We start from the raw sequence: 15474 nt of genomic DNA on the forward strand, positions 1-15474 counted from the left end.
CCGAAGAATCCTCCGCGGCCAAAGAATGTCTCGAGAACGAAAAAGGTGACGCGAAACGCGCATTGCTCCGCCATCAAAAATTCGAGTTACCTTTGAAAGTCCACGGGGGTGGCATTTCGTAGACGTCGCTGATAGCGACTAGTCCTCATGAGAGAAGATCTGCCAGGCTGCGCCAAGTATCCCAACACGATATCCGAGCAATCTCAGAGCGCGGATAAACGCTGATCTCGAGAACTTGGCTTTTTCCGTTCTCACCGGACTCGTCGCAGTGGATCCCTCGGAAAATCGGGAACGAAGTGACTCGAGGAGAAATGTCGAATCAAGAGAAGAATAGATCGTAATAAGCTCTGGCGCGAATAGATGAATATTTAACGAGTTGATCGATTGCGAAAGCGAGACTACGACAAACACGCGAGCGGTGATTCGCAATTATGATTGATGTCATGGAAGTAGGTGTTTCGCGACGACGACGAGAAAGCTGCCGGAGGAGAAGGCAGGAGGTTTTACTACGATGATAACACATTTCTCGACGCCCTAGCGAACGACTAGTCGTTGATTAGAAGTTCGTAGGAAAGGAAAGGACTTTACAGGAGACGTTTTCCGGAAACAATAAGCAAGGAGTCTTTGGCACTCGACTCGAGTCGTGCAACAACATCCGGGATTGTCGATACTCAATTGCGAAGACACACCTAAGTGAACGCTTGAATCGAAAGGGAAGCAATCGATAAGATATAAAGTCAGTGAGACGCGCGTCAACGAACTTGACAATGTTTACATGTGGAAGACCTGATGGACGAGCAGTCACGTTCCACTAGTGGTCATCTTATCAATGATGTTGCGTCTCTGTCATTGGCCGGAACTACCGTGTAGATAAGAGAGTCGTTCTTACTGAACGTATAAAATGACAAAAGTGGGAAGTAGAGAGACTCGTGACGATATACGATAAAGACTAACAAATAATAAGTCATCATAATACAATGTAGCGTAATTATATACATGTATCCGTAAGAGATGATGCGCCAGGCACTGTATAAATTAATTAGCAGTCTTGTGTTGGGTTATTGAAATTGTCGATGTGAAAAGTTGGCAAGTAGAATTTGAAGTACAATGAAAATAAGGAAAATAAATAGAGATATTTCAAGCGTGTCAACTGTTAAATATTCTGGCGTAATCGTAACGAATAGGTTCGTCGATATGAAAGGTGCTCAGTGAGTACAGTGCTACTCGATACGCGAATTTCCCCACGTAAAGACGGAATTTTCTTCTCAAATTCGCTCGAAACTGCGCGACGTGGAGAAAGATGTGTGTCAAGCCAATGGAGGAGAACGAAGACGACAAGGTTGTCAACATGATCTTCAACTACTTCAGCGCGAGGGTAAATATCGCAAAACGTCGCTCTCAGTCGAGATACTTCCGCGAGTATGTAATTTTCGTTAGTCGTGAGAACAACGCGCAATTTGCAGCGGAGTTTATCGCTCGAGTTGAATCAGTCGTCAAGCGGCACTGCCAGTAGCTCACTTGGAATTTTCATGTCAGCCAGACATTTATTTAAAATATTTAACCTAAAAATTTATAATTTAAGTCGTAATTGAGAGAGTATTCTCTTCACATAGCATTCTTGAAATATAATGTTGATGTTCTTCATTGTGAGTAATCTGATTGAGATCATTGCAGTCTCAAACCTGGCATCTCGAAATTTTATCATCTCAGAGATCTCTGTAATCTTATCATAGAAGAAAAAGCAAATTTTCTCATCTGTGTCTGTCGCATTACTCATGTTACTCATGTCACAGTACTCATGTTCCACATTTGGATGTATATAAATGTAAGTGAACGTAAGCGCACACTTCAATTTTCCTGCACATTGTTCAACAAGCAGTTTACAGCTGCTGCTTACTGCACACATCTAAATACTTATGGTGCAAGTGTACTTGATCAGAGTTCAAGGTAGTTTGAACACTTTTGTTACTAGTTACATTTCAGACTGTTAACAATTCCCAAAACATTCAGACATTGTTAATATCCTTCGAACCATCATCAAGTGGCATATATATTAAATTCCACCATGATCTCATATTGATCAATACGATGTTGATTTTCTTTTCTAGCGAGAGGGCACTCTCTATAAATCCTGAAATTTCAGGGACCCTGAAATCGTCGATTCTTGCAGTTCTCTCCATATAAAATTTTTCTCTCTTTCGCGACGTGACACTTCTTCGCGAGTCGTGCGTTAAATTACACGCGTTCGTAGCACGCGACACGACATCCTTAACCGAGGATCACGCTTTTTTGTTCCAGAACTTCTTCTCGAAGAGGTCGTTCCGCTCGAATCCTCTGAAGAGGACAAAGAGCGTAACGAAGCTCGAGCGACAGAAGCAACGGGGCGCAGGGCTACGGGGTTGCCGATCACACGAGTCCCTCCTGTGCGGCCAGGCGGTGACCTCAATGGACCTCGCGGCGGTGACGCCGCTGCATCCCAGCCTCCTCGGCAGGCCGCACTGCTTCCAGGTCACGCCGAGCACCGGCGGGCCCAAGTATTTCAGCTGCAGAACCGCTCACGAACGGGACCAGTGGTTGCACAGGTCGGTAGGACGACGAACGGACGGACATTGCTGTTCGCTTTTATTTATTGTCCGTCCGGTTAAGCTCGGGTCAATCGTTTCGCCCGGCGATTCGTTTTCGTCATATGAGGATGATGCGAGAAAACTCTCATGTCGTGAGAGAGTTAACTCCCGGAAGAATAAGAAAGAATGGGAGAATCGCAGAGTGTCTCAAATTCCCAGCGGCACCAAGTAGGTGCTGAAAATGAGTGACATTTGACAGGACGCCGCGATGCTTTGCGTCAAGTCAGTCGATGGAATGCTTGCACGGGATCCAAGCGCTATAATTAGACACTATGTATGTGTAGTAAATAGGCCATTGCTGTGATCGACTTTTGAACGAGTAACTTAATTCTCAAGAGAGTTTGCTTCGAAAATTTCTTGAAGTGAAATCTCACTCAAAAGAAGAGCAAAGATACCGTTATTCGGAATCATAAAGGAAAATGTTTCGTTCAAAAACTTAGAGTGGATTCTTAATCCATATGAATTAATGTTTCAATCGATCAGGATGACGTTGTTCCTGCGATAGTGGAATATGTCAAATTCACTCCCCAATTTCAAATCATAGTATTCACTCGACGATTAAAATTAGGGGATTTACTCCATCTGCGTCAAAAGTCACGCGAATTCGAGTTACTTGGCTGTCACTTCACTTTTCGAGTGGAATTTTACTCGAAGAAGTTTAATAAGTGCTTTCTCGTACTCGATCTCCATACACGAGTCTTTAAGATTTATTTGCGGTATATCAGATTTTACACGCGCGACTCACGATAGTGACTTGGTAATTGAAGAACGAGGAAGTATATGAGTATGAGTATCCTATTTTTTCGTTCATTTGCCGCGCAGCTTACGAAAATCCGTTCAACCGGACGCTGAGCAGACGCGCCGCACCGACAACTCCCTGCAGATCTGGTTGCTGGAGGCGAAGGGCGTGCCCGCGAAGAAGCGATACTTTTGCGAGGTTTGCCTGGATAGCACTTTATACGCTCGAACGACTGCCAAGTTGAAGGCTGATCTGTGCTTCTGGGGCGAGCACTTTGACTTCCATCACTTGCCCTCCGTCAACACTATCCAGGTTAATTTGTACAGGGAGGCGGATAGGAAGAAGAAGAGGGACAAGAATGTTTTAATCGGTAAGTGTGCCTTCCAAGTTGCGAGTAACTGATAATTTACGCGATCGAAGTGTCAGCAGTATTGCACTCGTGTCTGTGATTTTTCCAAGCGATTCTCACAAGGTATTATTAGAGTAGATTGTAAGTGTTCATAGCGAAGTACAGTGCGATTTTCAAATTGGCTAGGACGCATGTAATCTGACGTGTCTAATGTAATATTATCCTTGTCCTTTGCAGGTTCCGTCAGTATACCGGTACACAACGTGACGTCGCGTTACCTGACAGAGAAATGGTATCCCGTGGTAGGTGACAAGGGACCCCTCAAGGAACCTCCCGCACTTAGAGTGAAGTGTCGCTTCCAGTCGGTTGACATACTGCCGGTTCAGGTGTATCAGGAATTTCTGGAGTATCTGAAGACCGATTACGCGTCGCTGTGCGAGAAACTAGAGCCTGTCATTGGCGTAAAAGCAAAGGAGGACATCGCGACCGCTTTGGTGGCGGTAATGCAACGGGAGAAGAAGGCGCCGCAATTCCTCGCCGACCTCGTCATGATGGACATTCATCGAATAGGTCGGTCCCCTATTATTCGTACGACCACTTCTCGTATATAAAGTCGTTGGCGCGTTCCATTTGAGAACAATGGATCGTTATTGCTTACAATCGAGTAACTCGATTAATTTTTGAATACTAGTTAAGTTCTTTAATATATATGCAATAAATGCAGCTGGAAAAGAAAGACTAATAAGAAAACACAGTTATAAATGTTAAAAATTCCGTTTGGAAACTTTAATTCTTGTTTTGAATCTTATTTTAACTCTTAATATTTTATACTTTTTACGTACATGTGTATTAGTTTCTCATCGGCCTCTTTGGCTTTACTCGATTGTGAATCGAAAAGAATGTCATTCTCAGATTCTGTTTCAAATTCACAATTGATAATTCCAGATGACGAGAGACTCACATTTCGAGGAAACTCGTTGGCCACGAAGGCGATGGAAGCCTACTTGAAATTGACCGGGGACAGGTATCTGCAAGAGACATTGGGTGCCGTTGTGAGAGGCGCTGTGGAAGGTGGCGATTGCGAAGTAGACCCGCTCAAGGTCGCTTCCGTCGCCGCGTTGCACAAGCAACAGCAGAACCTGCGTAATGCCGTCGAGCTGGCGTGGAGCAGAATATTATCGAGCCACGCTCACTTCCCGCTGGAATTGCGCGAGTGTTTCCGTATCTTTCGCGAGCGCTTAGCCGATATGGGCCGCGAGGACATCGCGGATAATCTCATCTCTGCGTCGATCTTCTTAAGATTCCTCTGTCCCGCCATTCTCAGCCCGTCTCTCTTCAACATCACGCACGGTGAGTCAAAGCGCGATTATTTCACTCTTTGGTTTAGTATTATAGTACGATTGTGTCGCTCATCATGAACGCATGTTTCCATCAACATTAATGATTATTATGCAAGAGTCATTGCACGAAAATAGCTTGCTATATTATTCTGCCTTTTTCATGAAAAGAATGAAAAGAAAAAAATATCTCTCGCTTCAGAGTATCCGAACGAGAAAGCGGCGAGAAATCTCACCCTAGTGGCAAAGACGCTCCAAACGCTCGCGAACTTCACGAGATTCCAGGGCAAGGAGAACTTCATGGAATTTATGAACGACTTGCTCGAGCGCGAAGCACCGTCTATGAAGGACTTCTTGCAACTAATTAGCGTAAGAATGTTTCATAACATATCGTATCTCACGTTATAATCACTAATATCTATACATTAGATCGTACAATTGCTTTGTACATTTATCAATCCTTTCTTCTTTTACGTAATTATATGGATAACTGAAGTGAAACTCTTTTTCTGCCCGACACAGAGCCCACTGCCAAAGGACGCGCCGGCTAATAACTCTCTCGAGTTTGACGGCTACATAGATCTAGGCAAGCAATTGTCTCTACTGCACGCACTTCTACGTGAAAGCATAACCGCGATCGCTCCCAGCTCGCCGTCAATGCCGCCGTCGCGATTGCCTGAGATCCTTGACAGAATTTCTCTGGCGTTGGATCAACCGGGCCCGAGCCCGGTGCCCGCCGCGCATCGTTACCCGAATCTGCAGAACAATATCTTCCGCTACAACGATCCGACGATCGCCAACAGCAACACGAATCTCTCCATCTCGGCCACGTCGACCCTGAGCAATCACAGCACACTGAACGGCACGATCAGGGACAGCAATGAGGTATTGCAAACGAACACATTGGGCCACAATAGCTCTCGCAGCCCGAACGTCGCTAGAGCGGCTACTTTACCGCGAAACGCTTACATGCCGACGAACGGCAAGTTACAGCTGCAAATCAGCTCAGACGATTACCCATTTGAGCCACCCGCATTCGTATCACGCTCCCCGACGCCGATCACACGGCAACACAGGCCAGTCGGACCCAATCGCTCCGGACCGGGTTACAGACTGACGGCCAGCGCGAGCTTGGCGAACGTGAATCACTGCCAGGCGCATCCGACGAGCCCGACGCGCTCTGAGAGTCACAGCAATCTAAAAGACTCCAACTATAACATCACGTCGCCGCAGAGCAACCAGTCGAGCAACGGTAGTGTTGTTTCGCAGCAGCAACAGCAACAACAACATCGACACAACATGGCACGCTTACAGAGTCTCGACATCCACGATCGGGAAGACAATTACAACCACAATAACTACAACGTCTCGAGGTCAGCCAGCCGGAACCATTGCCACAAAGAGGAGAACGCCAATCAGACACAGCAGCGCAACTATAACAACGTCTCGAAGACCACGGTGAACGCTAACGTGGTCGTCAATCCGCCCACGAATCTCACCTTGTCGATCAATCATCAGCCCAACAACAACTACAACACCTCCAAGGCGAACAACGCACCCGCCAACGGCAACCTCGACGAGCTCTCCGATCTGCTGAGATATGCAGATGACGAAGTTTCGGAGTCCAAATCGCAGAAAGGCTCACAAATATCGATCTCGCAGCTGAGCAACGTGGCGTCGTCCGGCTATCAGAGTTTCGCCGCTTACAGTCAGAGTTCTAGCCCGGTAGATCTCAGCAGCAATAACGCGAACCCGCATATCCTTAGCGCGGCGCCGCTGGCGTTCGCTAATCCCGTCTATCACATGGAATCGAATCACGCGAGGACGGGCAGAAGGGGCAGCAGCAGCTCCGAGGAGAGAGAAGGCAGCGGCGGTGGTGTCGAGAGCGTGAGAGGCGTCGATCTGAGTCCGTCGCCGCCACCCAAGAACAACGTGCGAAACCTTCAGAGGAACAGTCAGAACCAGTGGCGGCAGGCCAATCAGACGCACAGAAACAATTCGGAGCACACGCAGGACGTCTGCTGCACGAAGCTGAGAAGGAGGCTCTCCTTGGACTCCACGAGGGATCTGTCCGACACCAGCGAAGAGGAAAACTGTACGACCAGGAGGAGCAAATCTCGTAGTCACCGAAGTATCGATCAGGTGAGCTCTTATCGGGCTTGAGCACATTTCTCACGCACGAAGACGCGGAGAATTGTCTCGAGTTCTTGAAAATCGGGACTTAAATATTGAATTGTGAATAACAGACTCTTTTACTTCGCTGTGGATCTATTGACTTGTTAATGTGCGAAATTCAATTTCAGCAATAAGTCGTCTTTTAACGAGTGTCTACTACATTATTCTTTCCGATGTGCGTTTCCGTTGTAACTAACACGACGCGTGTCTCTTCGTTTCCAGTACGAAGTGGAAATGTACGAAGTGGAGAGGCTGCAGAATAGCGTAGATCGACTGCGATTACGCGCGCGATTAGGCGCCACGGAGGATGCCGATATAGACCTCGCGCCGGACACCAACATGAAGAGTATCATTTCCAGGTACTTGGTCCTCCACTTCTCTACCTAGCCGCTAACCCACCGGATCTCTTTGCCTGAGTGTGAACCCTATACCACCGTGATCATTATTATCACTTTCTTATCTGCGTCTTTTTTTCATTTTTTCACTTTGACGTCTCTCGTCATGTTCAGCCACTCGATCTTCCATATCCTCATTTTCTCGACTCTCGTCGTCTCGAGATTCATTCGGAACCTCCATAAAAGAAAAAGAAAATAGTCTCTCTTTCTTTCTCTTTCTCTCTCTCTTTTAGGATCGACGGCTACGAATTGGCAGTTTTTGGATTCAGCTAATCGCGCTTTCAAAGTGACACGATATTACGAAGTACGCGGGATTCATGTAGATTCTTGCATCGGTCGTCATCGATCGCGTGATCGAACGAACGCGACTTTAGACATTGGCTTTGAGAACGACCAGTAGATACGTAGAGTCCACTTTATTTCGCGTGCTATCCAAGGATGGGCTACGTTCTAATCGCGTGTACAACTTGTTCTATGTCTAACGGGGAACTTATGGGGAAACACACTCACCCGTATATGAACGGCTACTTTATCGAAATGATGTATGTTTAACTGATTGTGTGTTCCTGTGCATTCTATCCGCTGCATTTGGTATACTCTGGCTTGATCTGGACCTTGGTGTAAGAGTCAATCATATTTCTAAGCTTTCTTATATTTTTTACATTCACATCGTTAGCTTCTCATCGTTATTTCTCTTACTGTCTCTCTGTTTCTAACCGAGAAAACACTGCCGCGCCGATCGTTGTGCCCGCGAGTGTGTCCGAAGTTATTGAACAGAGCGGGAAAGCGTGTCACACTTCGAAGTTTCACGCGTTTACCGACGTCTCACCGACATCGTCGTCACATCAACCTCGACAACTCTTCACCGACAATCGAATGTCGCTCATCGTACACCGACACGCCTCACCAACACACGTTCCCGACACACGTTCGTGCTGCACGGATGTTCTATGATTCCCAAGTAACAATCACGAAAGATGAACACCACCAAAGAAAGAAATGTCCGTCGTATTGTGCGAATCGCCTTGCCGAGCCGTATGCGCCTTGCCGCGTACCTCTTCTCAAAGTGGACATTTCTTTTTTCTCCTCGCGATCACGTACAACATGTTCGCTGCGGAAGTTTATGTCGCAGACGCAGACACATCACATGGTTCCTCTCGATCTCAGCAAGATTTCCACCTTCACGCATCCCGTTTCTCTAAACTATACAATCGAAGTTGTGCACCAGACACACTATCGCTTTTTACAGCTTGATTTTGGATCTATCGATGTTGTTTCTTTAATTAACCATGCATCGTGGTGCGCTTGGCTCCTTCTCGACTTCGCTGTAGCGTCTCTCGGCCTTTAGTCTCCAACTAAAGCAAATTCCAAAATTCTATACCGCACAAGTGAAATCACTAAAAAAGAGAAGCTGGAGACTCGAGAGACGTTCGCGTGCGAAGCTCGATTCCACGTGCGCTTGGCTCCTCAACGTTCTTCACGCTTCGAGGAAAGGTTGCGAAAAAATCATCGGGTAGCCTCCTGAAGAGTGAAAATCGCTTGGAGGAGCATTTTGGACGAGACGCGCTGCCGTAGTTTTTCCTTTTTTTTCTCTCTATTTTTCTTTCATTCGCGCGACCGCATCCGATCCCGAACGTAACGCTCGTCCGCTTTTGCCCGCAGGTTAATCTCCGTGGAGGAGGAACTACGTCGTGAGCAGCAGAAGATGTCGGCGGCGTTATCGTACAAGCAGCGCGTGATCGACGCGCAGGAACAGCAAATAGCCGCCCTAGGCGCCGCGAATTCGCGTCTGATGTCGACGAACGCAAGCCTGCTGTCAGCGCTAAGTAAGCAACGCTACAACGCTAAGTCGCAGGTGGCCGGTGAGGCCGCGTCGTTGCTGCAGAACATCGCTGACATCGGCGAACTGAAGAGCTCGTCGTGTTAAGCATGCCGTCGCCACGACCAGGAGTCGAGAACGTCGAGGGCAGAAGAAAAGATCGACGAACAAACCGCGCGCGCGTGCGAGCGAGCTTGTGCGCTTTTCGAAGAGCCTTCGCGTCGCAACCGCGATCGTAGATGTCTCATCATCGACGACGAAATCTTTCCCGAGTGATCGTAGGGTCTCGTCATCTCGTATTATCTCGCAAATACAGTTCACACGTCGCAGAATGTAAGAATGTCGACGAGGGGCGATTCCGAAGGAAACCCATTGTGGTTCAGCTCCCGCCGAGATCGATACCTGGGTCCGCGCTGACCCAGGCATTGTGGTCTGCGCGGTTGCCGGAACCGTCAGTATTTCGAGAATTAACAGATCGAGAGCGACGATGATGCGGGGAGTTTCGGCGTTCGGCGGATGAAAGGCTCGTTCGGAGAAACGTGAGAGGTCTATGGGTCTTCCCTGGTTGCGATTCGCCATGTGGATTCCCCACGAGTCGCGTTTAATTTTAGCAGTTACTGCTCGTCGGTTGGTAGAATCACTCTGCGCTCGATCGCCTGAAATGAGTGCGGCGAACGAACGGAGAAACGACGATGTCTGAGCAGGTATTATGGAAACCATTCGGAAGAGTTTACGATCAGAATAATTCCGTTTTTCCTGGACAACGTAATAGAAATTTAAGGAATAGAGCGAAATTATTTTCTGAATTGTTTGATGATATCTGCCCAAGGTAGAAATATATTATGAAACTATCCGGGAAGGTTTACGATCGGAGTAATTTCGTTTTCCCTAGACAGCACAGAAATCTTTGGAAATAGCGGTATTATTCCGCTCGAGAACGGGGTTTTCGAACTGCTTTGTAATACATTACAAGATCCGAGGAAACAGAGTGATTCTCGTGCCGAGAAAGAGAACGCGAGAAACTGGGAGTGCGACAGAATAAGGCGAAAGAGAGAGCGAGAAAGGGAGAGAGATAGAACGACGTACGAAAGAGAACAGGAAAAAAAACAGAGGCTACTTTAGTGAATAGGCAGAGGCGGATGGAGTAAATAAGCAGTTTTCGTCGATTTTAATGTGACATAGCGTTTAGGGTAGGTTTATTTGTGCGCGACTGAGAAAATCCGTGACTCGTCCGAGGGCCCGTTTGAGAAAATCGCCGCCGCGATACCGCGTGAACGACGAACGATCGACTCGCATCAACGACGGTCAACAAGTTTAAGAGGCATCGTGTAACGGTTCGCGAGAATGTCTCGACGGCGACTTTGCTTCGTTCGACATGAACGAATCGAAAGTAGCGATAAGACGAAAAATAAACGAACGCGCGTCAAAATTAGGAAAGATACGCGGCACAAAATAGGCTTACTTTGGTCGTGCTCAACCTGATTAACCCTTTTACTACGAATTTTGCTCTATCTAAAGCTAACAATCTCTCTGTACTCATGTAATGATTTTGGCTTAGAAGTCAATGTATACTCTGTGATTCGAGTTTGGCTTAGTGAATAATGAAGAACAATTTTTTTAATTTTATTTTTCTCATTTTCTTGTCTCCCACGGGGGATTTGCTCCACAGGAGTTATGTTATCCGAATATACTCGGAGTTAAAGGGTTAACGAGCACGAATTGGCGAAAGTGTCATCTCTGGCAAAAAATCTTGAGCAAAAGTCACCCTTGGATGAAAATTATTCTTGATAAGGGTATTGTGAAATAAAACTCAGGTTTACACAGTATTTCATTTTTATTGAAAGTTGAAACTTTGCTATTTGCAAGTTACATCTGATATTGGGTGATAACGCGAATAAGAATTACTTCGTTCTGTTAAACAATAATTACTTCTTATCGTATAATTTCTTCTCGATAACTTCATCGATTCAGGATATTTAGCTGCTACTATAGCCTTATCATTGAACATTAAGTATTTTATACATATTTCTCTTCGGTACATCTTTTCCTTTTAACATTGTCTGTACAAATATTTTTATTTTGTACGGATGTAACGCAGATGATATGAACGAAAATCCTTTCGTATTGAGCGAACGTTGTGTCAATATTTTTAAGAGGATTAATCGCAGCAATTAGTATCTATGGAATATCGTTTTTTTCTTGCTCCAGAGTTCATATAAAGAATTTATAAATTGTGTATTATATTATATATATATATATATATATATATATATATATATATATATATATATATATTATTCAAAATTACGTCCTCTGGGAAACGCGGTTGGAAAATCGAAAGTCGACTTCTCGTGCTGGTTACGCGACGAAGATCGACAGTCTGGAAAGGAAAGGGAAAAAGAAATCTTGTCAAAAAAAATCGACCAGCGACGAAATAATCGAGGACAGCCACGAGAGATTAATGAATCGTGCGTATTCGTTCTTCTCATGCATTCGTATTCCGGCCGCGCACGCGCCTAACGTAGTCGTAAAATTTCCATCTTAATTTATGTCGTGCGAAGGTTACAATGTTATTTTGGAGAATCTCGGAGATCGAACGGGCCGCGTTTATCCGGCGGATAAAGCGCGGTCGGAATGCGGAAATCGAAACCAGTGTAATTCCGACGACTTCAAATTCGAGGAAAGGGAATACTCTCGCGTTCCTCATTTCCCCTTTGTTCGCAAACGAGCGCGAGGGATCGTCGTCGTTCGTACCGAGCGCGGTGTCTGGAGATCCGACGAAATTATATCGGTGTCGATCACACTGGTCTCTAATATCTACGCACAGCCAGACATGCACTGTAACGGTGAAGCGCGAGAACGGTCGTCCTAGCGTCGTGAGAACATTCTCGTGCACTGATTTGACCACACTTCGCAGAATCTTGCACAAACTCCTCTACTTCTCCAGTTTGTCCCGCTTAGCGTGGCTTACTGCGTATCGTAATGCGATTTCCGCTCGCGTATTCGTCGTTTCGAAGGACCATCTTTGACGTGTTAGACTTTTCTTCCTGCTTCTTCATTCACCGATATGGAACCGTAGGCGAATTGCAGGGTCTTTGCAAGATAATAGACGCGACTTATCATTTCTTCTTAGATTATCGAGCATCGAGCGAGTCGCGGGACAGTCGTGCGTTCGCGAGAAGCTGTTGTAGAAGCTCTCTCTTCCGCGAACGAAACGCGAGACATCGTCGAGTCGAGAGATGCGCACCAATTCTGAGGACTGAACTCCCAGAGCCGACGTTTCTCGCACGTCTTCTCCCTTCCTGCTTTTCCTACTTCTTTTCTCTCTCACGGGGCGCGAGCGAACCGTCGCAACTACCATTTCGGTTCGACACGACAACCTTTACTCTATAAGCGACGATATTTATTTAGTAGTGTCTACCAAAGATGATGAATTTCGAATTGTAAAGAGAGGAAGAGAGTGAAAGAGAGAGAATGCGAGTGAAAGAGATAAAGAGCGAGAGAGTATCGAGAGATTCTCTTTTTATGTAAGATATTTCTTTTTTTTATTTTTGCGTCGACCGTTTCCGATGAGGGCGAAAGAAGATAAACGCGCGATCGCGATCGAGCGAGAAGAGAGACGCGCGAAAAAACGCGACGAGTTTGAAGAGGAGGAATACATCTGTGTCCTGCTCCGTTGATCATCTCATTCCGCTGTTCTACCGCTCGCAGCGAGGAGAATCGCACACCGAGATTCCCGAGTCGCGCGTCAATCGCCTTTGAAATAATTCTATACGCGCGCAAATGAGCGAGCGTGTAACGCATGACAGTTTAGATGCCTCCGCGAGAGGCTTCGTTCGCGAGTTCTAGTGTGTTTATGTTTTATTACATCACGATAACAATTATTATTGTAGCCATTGTCGTACAATGCATGCGTGAAAGACTGAGTGAAATAGCGGATGTGAATCAGGAGCGAAAGAGAGAGAAAGAGGGAGACAAGAGGAGTGAAAGAATAAGAGAAAGAGAACGGAAAGAATGCAACTTAAAGAACGAGAACGAAAGAAAGAGGGTACGCTGTATGTATGTATGTGTGTGAGTAAGTGAGTGAGTGAGTGAGTGAGTGAGTGAGTAAGTGAGTGAGTGAGTGAGTGAGTGAGTGAGCGAGCGAGTGAGTGAGTGAGTGAGCGAGCGAGTGAGTGAGTGAGTGAGTGAGTGAGTGAGTGAGTGAGAAAGAGAGAGAGAAAGTGAGTTGAAAGAAGTGAGGAAAGATCATAATCACAGTCTAATCTCGTTAAAGAAAAGTATTATCTTGTCGACTTTGTACCATAGTGTTATTCTCGATGCGTGTTCAAGCGTTTGAGTTTCTTGCCTCACGCCGATTATTTTTGTATAGAGATTGACCTTTCTTCCCCCTCGCCCCCGCCGCCCCTCTCCCCCCCCTCGTCTCCCTATTATTTGTTTATGTACTTTAACTTTACCCTGCCACCCGTCATCACCGCTCTGCGTTCGCGGGGGAAACTCGCCGGCTTTGTGAAAGGCACTTTTCTCCAACTCGTCGAGTGTATTTACGTCACGAAATTAATATATATTAACGCTCCCTTCTTCTCTTGTTGGACGATGTAATCGAATATCTATTTAAAAGAGACCCACACTTAAATAGCGTGTACATTTATTAAGTTCTTTGATATATTCGTTTCTCTGCAATAGATCACCTGTATTTAAACGTATAGCGACTATTACACTACATGAACAAATAAATACGATTAGACATATTATAAGAATGAGTCCGGCATTTCCCTGAAGCAATATATTCTTAATGCAGAAAAGAAGATGAAGATAATGAAGACACGATTATATAGTGATAGATTTCGTGATAAACCCAAAACAGATTTAAACGCATATATATTGATATATTGGATTTTACGGTCAATGTCAATTTGTTGACCAACAATTGAATGTATCAAATTGAAAGTGTTTCGCCGAGTGAAGGTATAAACATTAATATTCAGCTGCATGAAATCATAAAAAACTTTATTTAGACCGTCAATAAATAAATATTTTTATATCATGCAACTATATAACCAACTATATTAACTATTCACTAACGTTGTACTCTCGCTCAGTGAGAGCACTTTTAATTCAGTTGAAAAAAGTAAAGGTTGCGAAATTAAGACTTTTAAGACAATGTTGGATCCCGACATGACGCAGGTTTATATTTTTCTCCTTTCTTCTAGTTGGATGCATTAAATTGAAAATGTTTTGAAGATGTCAATAGTTGATTAGCTCACGATTAATTGAATAACCCACGATTTTCTTTTAGACCAAGTTCCACAACATCCGTTTAATTTTAACTATCAGTTAAGTCCGAATAGTGGTTGATTAATTCTGATTAACTCTTCTTAATGGCTGCGTTCAGAAAACATAGCTGATCAGTGAGCGGTCAGTGATTATTGGTCCTTACTGTTAGATCCTTAACTGTTAGACCAATTACGTTGACTAATTACTCAACCATTGTGCAACAGTTGTGTCTTCTGAACGCATCCAATGTCAAATGCGATTGGTCAAGTCCAATGGAATTACCAGCCAGTTAACTGGAGATTGTAGAACTGGGCCTAAAGGCCAAATCACACTGGCGATTGATGATTGATGATTGAAGATTAGATTTTGACGAATCAACGAGCTTCAACCTTGGCTTGCTTTGTTCCAATTGGTCAAGTCCCAATCTTCAATCGTCAATCATCTATCGCCAATCGCTAGTGTGATTTGGCCTTAAAGACCAAATCACACTAGTGATTGGCAATTGACGATTGACAATTAAAGATTAGATTTTAACGAATCAACAAGCTTCAGCCTTGGTTTGCTTTGTTCCAATTGGTCAAGTTCCAATCTTTAATCGTCAATCATCAATCACCAATCGTTAGTGTGATACGGGCTTAAGGCCAAATCATACTAACGATTGACGATTGAAGATTGGAACTTGACCAATTGAAACAAAGCAAGCCAAGATTGAAGCTTGTTGATTCGTTAAAATCTAATCTTTAATTGTCAATCGTCAAT

General features: G+C 45.1%; 1 protein-coding gene across 11 annotated transcripts in view; it reads left to right on the forward strand.

The window, feature by feature from the left end:
• The window catches only part of LOC116853897 (probable Ras GTPase-activating protein), a 552848-nt gene extending 538656 nt beyond the window's left edge, over positions 1 to 14192 (forward strand). For all 11 annotated transcript variants that reach the window (XM_032835276.1, XM_032835285.1, XM_032835239.1 and 8 more), the window contains 8 exons: positions 2299 to 2582; positions 3447 to 3733; positions 3950 to 4282; positions 4658 to 5062; positions 5252 to 5418; positions 5572 to 7191; positions 7447 to 7583; positions 9282 to 14192. In XM_032835276.1, coding sequence (XP_032691167.1) covers positions 2299 to 2582; positions 3447 to 3733; positions 3950 to 4282; positions 4658 to 5062; positions 5252 to 5418; positions 5572 to 7191; positions 7447 to 7583; positions 9282 to 9546 — 3498 coding nt within the window. In that variant the 3' untranslated portion in view covers positions 9547 to 14192. The remainder of the gene's footprint in view (positions 1 to 2298; positions 2583 to 3446; positions 3734 to 3949; positions 4283 to 4657; positions 5063 to 5251; positions 5419 to 5571; positions 7192 to 7446; positions 7584 to 9281) is intronic.
• The last annotated feature ends 1282 nt before the right edge of the window (positions 14193 to 15474 follow it).

The sequence above is a fragment of the Odontomachus brunneus genome, unplaced genomic scaffold (genome assembly GCF_010583005.1).
Source record: "Odontomachus brunneus isolate Ranch 3 - 2012 unplaced genomic scaffold, Obru_v1 Obru_scaffold_001, whole genome shotgun sequence".
Lineage (NCBI taxonomy): Eukaryota > Metazoa > Arthropoda > Insecta > Hymenoptera > Formicidae > Odontomachus > Odontomachus brunneus.